The sequence below is a fragment of the Siphateles boraxobius genome, unplaced genomic scaffold, assembly GCF_051911475.1.
Source record: "Siphateles boraxobius isolate OS27281-9 unplaced genomic scaffold, OSU_SipBor_1 49, whole genome shotgun sequence".
NCBI lineage: Eukaryota > Metazoa > Chordata > Actinopteri > Cypriniformes > Leuciscidae > Siphateles > Siphateles boraxobius.
In genome coordinates this window covers 7,490,544-7,498,918 of record NW_027509130.1, presented here as the reverse complement: position 1 = coordinate 7,498,918, position 8,375 = coordinate 7,490,544, and the positions used below count along the sequence as shown (strand labels likewise).

The following is an 8,375-nucleotide window of genomic DNA, read 5'->3' as shown; positions in this document are numbered from 1 at the left end:
TAGTATTTATGCAGTAAATATGTTCCTACTTGAAAAAATGTGCAAATATCAAAGGTTTCTATATGGGTCATTTTTGACACTTTATGTAAAATTGATGTAGAAATACAAAAACTGTGTTTGTTTATAAAGTAAGAAAGGAAACATAAATATAAATATTTAATGAATATCTGGAATAACCAATGATAAAATACATATATTTTTAAAGATTCATCAAAGAAACACTCAGCCATGACTGAAATAACATAGGAAATGAATACGGGTCATTTCAGACCCGTGTATGTAAAATTGATGTAGAAATACAGAGATTGTGTTTGTTTATAAAGTAAGAAAGGAAACAGAAACATAATGATTTGTGGAAATCAAAAACAAGATATTTAATGAATACCTGTAATAACAAATGATAAAATACATATATTTTCAAGATTCAGCAAAGAAACACTCAGCCATGACTGAAATAACATAGGAAATGAATACGGGTCTTTTTAGACCCATGTTGTGCATTAGAAGGGTTGCTATACAAAAACAATTTGTATTCAAAAAATAAGAAAGGAAAAATGAAATAAGGAATTGTGATGATCAAAAACAAGTTAATTGAAGAATACCTGGAATACTGAATGATTAAATTCATTTCTTGCAAAGGGGTCGGGTCACTTTAGACCCATGTTGTGCATCAAAGGGTTAAAGAAAACCCCATCACGATTTCTGTCTGTGCAGCTTCCTACTGCCTTGAGGACTGCCTTGGGGCATTTCTTCTCCTCCAACTAGTGAACTTCTTCATCCATCATAAATAGGTTTGTGTAAAGACTTGAATAAATAAGCTATGGATTACCACCAAATTTATATGAAATGTAAGTCTGAGCTTTGACTCTTTGTGTATAACTATGCTTTAAGTGGTAAATCCCCCAAGAGAGCTTTTTTGAGGGTGAATATTTTCAGAACCGCCACAAAATTATCAATGATCCATCAAAATGTAACAGCAGAAGGCACTTCCTCTCTTAAACGTCCAAATTGGTCCAAAGGTCGTGGATGAACAGCTTCCCAGTTTCATTCAGTCATGCTGAACAAAATTATGAGCCATTTGACATTTATAATACATATTTACAGTCACATATAACATCACTGATTTTTACAGTCACATGTAACATCACTGATTTCTTCTCACAGAAGAATTATATTTATATGGAAATATATTTTCTTTGTGCACCCGAGAGTGTTTGATCTAGGCATAGACAAGAACTTTAGAAACAGCCATATGCAGTATGCTTGTATGCAGGAAGGACTTCACTTAGATGACATACTTGAACAGAACAAAAAGCATTTATGTGTGTAAAATCCATCCAACTTTCCTGCCACAGAAGTTTTATATGGACTGGCTGATCACATGCGGTCCAGGTCGCTGGATTTCTGTTTTGGCACAGGGGTCGGCCTCCAAACCATTGGACTGAAAAGGAAAAGGTACGTGTAGAATTTCAGAAACCATGAACAATGGAAAGAATAAAGCGTTTTGCTTCGTAGCAGCTATTCTAAGAATTATGTTCTTCAAGTGCAGTTCAAATGTAATCTGAGAATTTGTTTTCCTTAATATCTACTTTTAAGGGGGATTTACTTACAGAACAACCAGGTGAGTTGTAGGGTCCAAAGTGCAATAGTGCCCATTTAACAGATGTATTGTTTATTAAGGCTTCAACAAACACCAACATACAAAGGTTCCAGCCTCCACGTTTTACAAAATTCTAAATAGATTCTAATTAGAATGTTTGGAATGTTGGTGCTGCATGAGAAAAGAAACATGTACCTGGTTGTTTTGTGTTTATGGTTCTGAATCACTTCTTTGGGGATAATGTTTCATAATCTGATGACTGAAGGTGTGATGGTTCAGACCTGTGTGATTCGAGAAGATTTAGTGATGTTCTACTTGTGATGTTCTCTGCTGTTTGCTCTGATAAGCCTGACGTTTATGACCGTAATCAATGAGCATCCTTCCCTCTTTACTCACAGTGCTATCACTAATGAGCGATAAAATGAAGGCCTTAGAGAAACTGAATAATTTCAATGATTGTGTGGCAAGCAGTGCAAGGCCAAGAGCCATGGGAATGAAGTGAGAGGCTGTCGCTTTACTTTCGTTACGTTGTTTACTCATTTTTAGATTAAAGTTTACGTTGAACGTTTGCCGGTTCTCGCCTCCACCTCCCCTTAATAACAAACTTCGTTACAGATTGTATTGATTGACAAAAGAGACGGATTAAAACACCAGGTGTAAACGGGAATGTGTCTCCCTCGTCTACTTGTGATCCAATCAACCAAAACGCATCTTAATACAGGGCTAAACAGTGCTTTGGTGTTTTAGAAACACAATAATGATAATATACTGAATGAAAGGAGCTTACTTGATAGCTCTGGACATGTTCGTTATAATCAAAGCTCCTTGGAGGGATGAAGGGCTCATTATGAAGGTTCCTGCTGAGACGTGCGCGACTAGGGAGTCCGTCACTGACCCCGTTGACCCTGTGGATGCACAGCACTTTCTGGAAGCTCCTCTTGAAGTTGTCCGACAGAAACCCGTAGAGCAGCGGATTGGCGCAGCTGTTGACGTAGGTCAGGATGACGGTGAGAAAGTACACGCCGGTGACGATGCCGTTCTCCGGGAGCGTGCTGATCACGTTGATGATGTTGAGCATGAAAAACGGCAGCCAGCAGAGTACGAACACCACCACGATAATCACCACCATTCTCGTCACTTTCTTCTCAGACCTGCGACGCTTGGAGAGTCCGGCCCGCGCTCCGGCCGACTTAACCTTGATCACGATGAGCAGGTAACACAGGCAGATGACCATCAGCGGACAGAAGAAACCTAGTATGGCGGTGTAGAGGATGAAGGCAGTCGACCACACATCATGTGGTTCAGGCCAGCTCAGGTTGCAGGTGTTGAGCTCCGGCTGAACGTCACAGTAAATGATGACTGGCAGTGTCAGCAGACAGGACAGTGCCCATACCATGCCATTTATCACCTTGGCAACACTGGGTCGCCTCCACCTTGCACTGCGGATAGGATGTACCACAGCCATGTAGCGATCAATGCTCATTACTGTCAGACAGAATGTGCTAGTGAATTGACTGATGGAGTCCGCCCACATCAGAATACGACAGAGGAAGTTTCCAAATGGCCAGTAGCTGAGCACGTTGTGGGTGGTGAGAAATGGTAGTCCCAGAATGTACAGCTCGTCGGCCACTGCCAGGTTTAAGATGTACATATTAGTGACCGTCTTCATTTTGGTGTAGCGGAGGACCACGAAAATGGCCAGAGAGTTTCCTGTCAAACCCACGACAAACACAACAAGGTATATTACGGCCAGGACCTCCGTGCTGTCTTTGTTGGACAGCGAGCTTTCATTCAGGTATTGGGAAATATTGGTTATTTCATCAGACTGGTTTGCGTAGTTCAAGATTGTCGTGTTGCACATGGGCCCCAGGGTTGCCATATTTAAAATTGGCAAGGAACGTCTGATTCCTGAGTCACTGAAGGGCTAAAAACAAGAAAAAATAGAATGCCAAAATAGTGGATTATTATTTCTAATGCACATCATTAAAAATGTGAAATTAAATGTGTATGCTTGACTCGTATGCACATACTAGGGATGTAGTCTCACAAGCTTTTTAACTATTAAAAGGTTCCTCAATGTTTTTTTTTTCAATGTTTTTTTAGTTTATTGATACAGGTTCATAAGATCAGCACATGATGAGTGCATCAATGGTTTTCGAATATCTAGAGAATAAACAGCTTTTTGTGGATTTTAAAGATTATTTTTAAATGTAAAAACACTGGAAATTTAAAACGGCCTTATTAGAAAATAAATGCTGAAACCCTTTGTTCCCCACACAAAACCACACACAGCATGTAGTTGATGTTGCAATGGACAAGAACCTTTTATTCCCATTATTAAAAAAATTGGCAAAGGCTTTTTTTCCAGTATTTTTCCTTTTTTTCAATTAATTTGTATCGTATTGTTAAAAAACATGCATATTCATACTGCATTGCCATGTAACTATTGTTTAAACAGTCAAGCAAAAGTCCGATTGGCGATTTCCCAGCCAGGATTTAAATTGAGACTAATTAGTTTATTATGTTTTAGGGGCCGTTTATGCGGCACCATTTTTAACTAAATACTGAAAACCTTTTACACATTTTGGCCATTCATTTGCAAGGATAACGCAAACTTTTGAAAACCGGTTACAAAGGGCAAGTTTTTGAAAACACTACTGTCATCGTTTCCATATAATCTACAAAAATGTAAATTTGTGAAAACATTTTAGTAATTTGTTCAGTATAGGCATTTAGTGTTTCTTTACAAAGTGAGTTCGCCAACTACTGGCCTGACAGCAGAACACAGCGTTTTTAGTCATTTTCGTGGATCCGTGTTAACTGGACTGGTTTACAATGTTGACGTCTTTATGCGTAAAAAGCGCAAAGGAAAACCTTTTCCGTTTTTAGTACATAATTAGCGTGTAAACGTACCCTCAAAAATTGCTTTCTGAAACACAGATGAAGTACAGATTACTTGCATTTGGACTATGGAGTAATTTTAAACCAACTGTGCTAATCTGAATTAGCATGACTGAGGTTATGAAACATGGAATGAACCAAGAAACGCTTACAATTGTAAAGTGCGTGTGTGTGTGGCCTTGTAAATCATACATAATGGGGAAAAAATGTCCCCACAAAGATGGTAATATATCAGTCCTTTTCCTTGTGGGAAATATGTTTTGGTCCCCATGAGTAAAACCACTTATAAATCAGACTAAATGATGATTTATGAAAATGTAAAAATGCAGAAAGTTTTCTGTGATGGGTAGGTTTATGGGTAGCGTCAGTATAAGGGGATAGAAGATACAGTTTGTAGGCTATAGTATAAAATCATTATGGAAAGTCCCGACAACACATGAAAACACAACTATGTGTGTGTGTGTGTGTGTGTGTGTGTGTGTGTGTGTGTGTGTGTGTGTGTGTGTGTGTGTGTGTGTGTGTGTGTGTGTGTGTGTGTGTGTGTGTGTGTGTGTGTGTGTGTGTGATATTTATTTATTCATTCCACGACTTCATCCATGTAATCCACGTGTCTTCATTAATCACAAAAATTAAACTGAAGTTAAACCTGCCTCATGATAGTTTTTTTTAAGCCTCAATTTAGTCCTGGAGTAGCTCTAGTCTTCCTCCAGGAAATCAGCTTATTAAACTCTAGACTAGACTAACTCTAGTCAGAGAAAGCAGATTTTTGCCCATTTAAGTCTAAGACTACTTAATCTCTGTCCGGGAAACTGCCCCGAGTGTACTGCATGACCTTGACTTTAAGTGGCACTCGCGCTGGATATGAGGCGTGCAAAGTGAGCAGCGACACATTGTGTTGCACAAATAAAGCACCGCCTTAGAAATGCACTGAACCATATATCGAAACAAAGGGTATAACGATGTCACTGTTATGAGTACAAACAGTCCAGCAGAGACTATTCATAAGAACTGTCTGCATTTCCTCCGCACCGGTGAATATTTAACTGGCCTTCAATGCCACACGCTCTCATTATAAGCCAGTGACAAAAGGCCATGTAGATGTGCAGACACATCTACTTATTTTCCATCTTGTATCTCCATTCCTTAAATGACAGCTGTAACATAGGGGAGAGTGGGGACGGTTGCAACATGGCTTATTTCTCCAATCAGGAAAGAGCTACAGAGATGATACTCATATTACATATGCTCAGTTAGCCTCTCTTTCTGGAAGAAAGCAGCCACATGTGACCAATCCCTCTGCAAAAAAAATTGGTTTAAAAAGTCATTTTTATGATCAGATTTGTTTTGTCATACTGTCTGTAAAGTCATGTCATTTTGATCAGTGTTTTCTTAGATGTTAAAGGATGGTTTTATTCCATTTTAATGAATGTTGCAACTGCCCCTGTGGACTGTTGCAAATGTTCCCTTGGGTCAGTGGCTATTTGACTTTGTCTATTCAAGTATAAATTGTACATTTATTATCATATTTGAACATGTTGCATTGGTGGGTAGCTGACAGATGTGGGTATATTGTATTAAAATGTTGTATTTTCAATACAGTTTCTGAGAAACTCAAGGAATTTCAAGAAGTGTTGCAACCGTGTACAGACTGTTTAATTAATCACAAACACTTTCTCTTTTTTGCTCAAATTATGACTTTCATCAGTGAGTAGAATCTCTTTGTTGGTGGTCTGAATTTCACGTTGTTAAAAAGGTCGAATTATTTTGTACGGTTTCAAACGTTTTGTTAACTACAAAAGTTACCTGGTGCATATTTTAATTTGGCGGTGAATCGCGTTCGCTGATGGAGTAACCATAGCAACAGTGCGTCGCTCCTGAGCATTTGCATCGTTTTCGGGCGGTACTTCGGCAAAAACATGTCGAGTATCGTCATTTTATTATAGTTTTACATAATCTAAATGCATTTTTATTACAGAATATATGTTTAAAAAATGTATCGTGACTGACTTTTAAATTGCTATTTTTAATAGCAACTGGCAACCCGCAACTGTTGCTACGTAGCCTACAACTCTGTAAGGAATTATATAAATATAAAGCTAATACAAGTTAATTGTAAAATAATATATTTATATATGGTAATCCAACTATAGAAAGTCACAGTACAAATGACAGTCGTCATGGGCAAACTAACGGAATGTTTGTAATATTTAAACTAACAAAATGCAGATTTAACTGCAGTTCTTTGCAATATGATTTATCAATCATATAGCCTTCATGTTTTTGTTGTAAAAGTTTTCAGGGGGAAAAAAATATCATTTGAAGGGTTGCAGTTGAAGTCGATGGTATTTGGTGGAAATCGTCTCGTTAAATATGAATCAGCAACGGATAAAAAACATTTCTCCACTAGGCCTATTTAGTTAAAGTGTGTGTCCAATCTTACCTCAAACGCAACGCATCCTCTGGGCTTCAGGCGCACTTCCACTATTTTCCACTCTTCCCAGTTTCAGTGATCAATAAAGATTTGATGACTGAATGTCTCTTCGTGTAAGATCCAACATCAAGAGCCGGCACATCACCTTCATCCCCGATTTCAGTTTGAAAGAGCGCACTATAAGGCGAGCGCACATATAATCTGCATTGTTTTTAAGGAGAAAAACACAACTTTGTAGGGCTAAAACATTGACATACGGCAAACCATTTAAGCAGCTATCGGTTCCCAAGTACCTAATAAATGTAAAACAGTGCGTGTCGTGTTTTCCTCCGTGAGAAGGCTGAGTTGTCCAGCTGGGTTCAGGCGGAGAGGTGCTGCTCTCTCCATGCGCGCGCGCTGCAATGGGTTTGGCTGATCATTCGCGCGCAACAGGACCCGAGCAGAGGACTTCACACGTCACAGGCACATGCTTTCTGTTTTTTTGACCTACACTATATCCTTCTAGACATGCGTGGATCTGCCCGCTATACGAGGTTCTAATGCTGGATTTATTGATTAGATTGGAGTATATTAATGCGTCAGGACCACTCTGTGACAGCTCATAAAACTGTCTTGCACGAAAACGTAGTAGTGTAAGTGTTTTATTGTCTGTTTATGATCCCTACGCCTTTGAAAACACATGCACACTATAGTACCCGTGTCATGTGCATAAAAAAATGTATTACACCAGAAATGTGTTATTCTGGATAATGTGCACTAAGAATAATAGCCACTTAAGAACCTTCTTTTTTCTTTTCTTTCTTTTGGCCCTAAAATATCGAATTGTGCACAATAAAGAGTCTTTCATATTTATTTATGAAGTTCCTCAGATGTTATTACGTATGGCATTATGATGGAGTCTGTAGAGTTCTTGCAGGGTTCAGTTTTATTTTCTTCAGTGATTTGTTGTTTTTGAAAGGGTGAATGCCTCAGTAAATCTTTACTGGCAGGGTGAACGGCCCCGGTGCGCAAAACCAGTGAAAAACTCTATTGTCTGAGAACTTTAAGGGCATATTTTACTGGTGTAATGAAATGACTGTAGGGTGTGTATGTCTGCATTCCAGTTTCACATTGCAAAAAATGAAGTTTACTATACAGTAAAAGATAAAAGCTTTTTTGTTTTTGTTAACAAAGCTCTGATGTCAGTTAAGATAATAAATAGAGCAATTGCATTTATTTCAGTTGCATAAGGAATGTCATTTTCAGTTATTCAAATGGTTTTCAGGACCGTTTTCAGAGTTTACAACCATGCAACTGCATTCAAATGTAATAGTTGAGAATGCGCCTGTGAAGTTGTCCATGTTTGTAACTTAAGCTGGTTGTGTTACTTAAGTTGTAAGTTTTAAACTGGAATGTGACGCTATTTTCTTCTGGAAACAAACTTTGTTGCATTATTGTCCTGTT

At 38.4% G+C, this 8,375-nt stretch overlaps 1 protein-coding gene across 2 annotated transcripts; it reads right to left on the bottom strand.

Moving 5' to 3' along the window:
* Positions 1–349: 349 nt before the first annotated feature.
* sstr5 (somatostatin receptor 5) lies at positions 350–7,335 on the bottom strand. Of its 2 annotated transcripts, XM_077202222.1 has the most exons (4): positions 7,226–7,335; positions 6,942–7,133; positions 2,388–3,524; positions 350–1,441 (listed from the first exon to the last, which is right to left on the bottom strand). In XM_077202222.1, exons 3-4 carry the CDS (start codon positions 3,477–3,479, stop codon positions 1,361–1,363), a joined length of 1,173 nt encoding a protein of 390 aa, XP_077058337.1. In that variant the 5' UTR covers positions 3,480–3,524; positions 6,942–7,133; positions 7,226–7,335; the 3' UTR covers positions 350–1,360. The 2 variants fall into 2 exon arrangements, with proteins under 2 accessions (XP_077058337.1, XP_077058336.1); XM_077202221.1 differs by having other exon boundaries at positions 6,942–7,335.
* Positions 7,336–8,375: the final 1,040 nt, after the last annotated feature.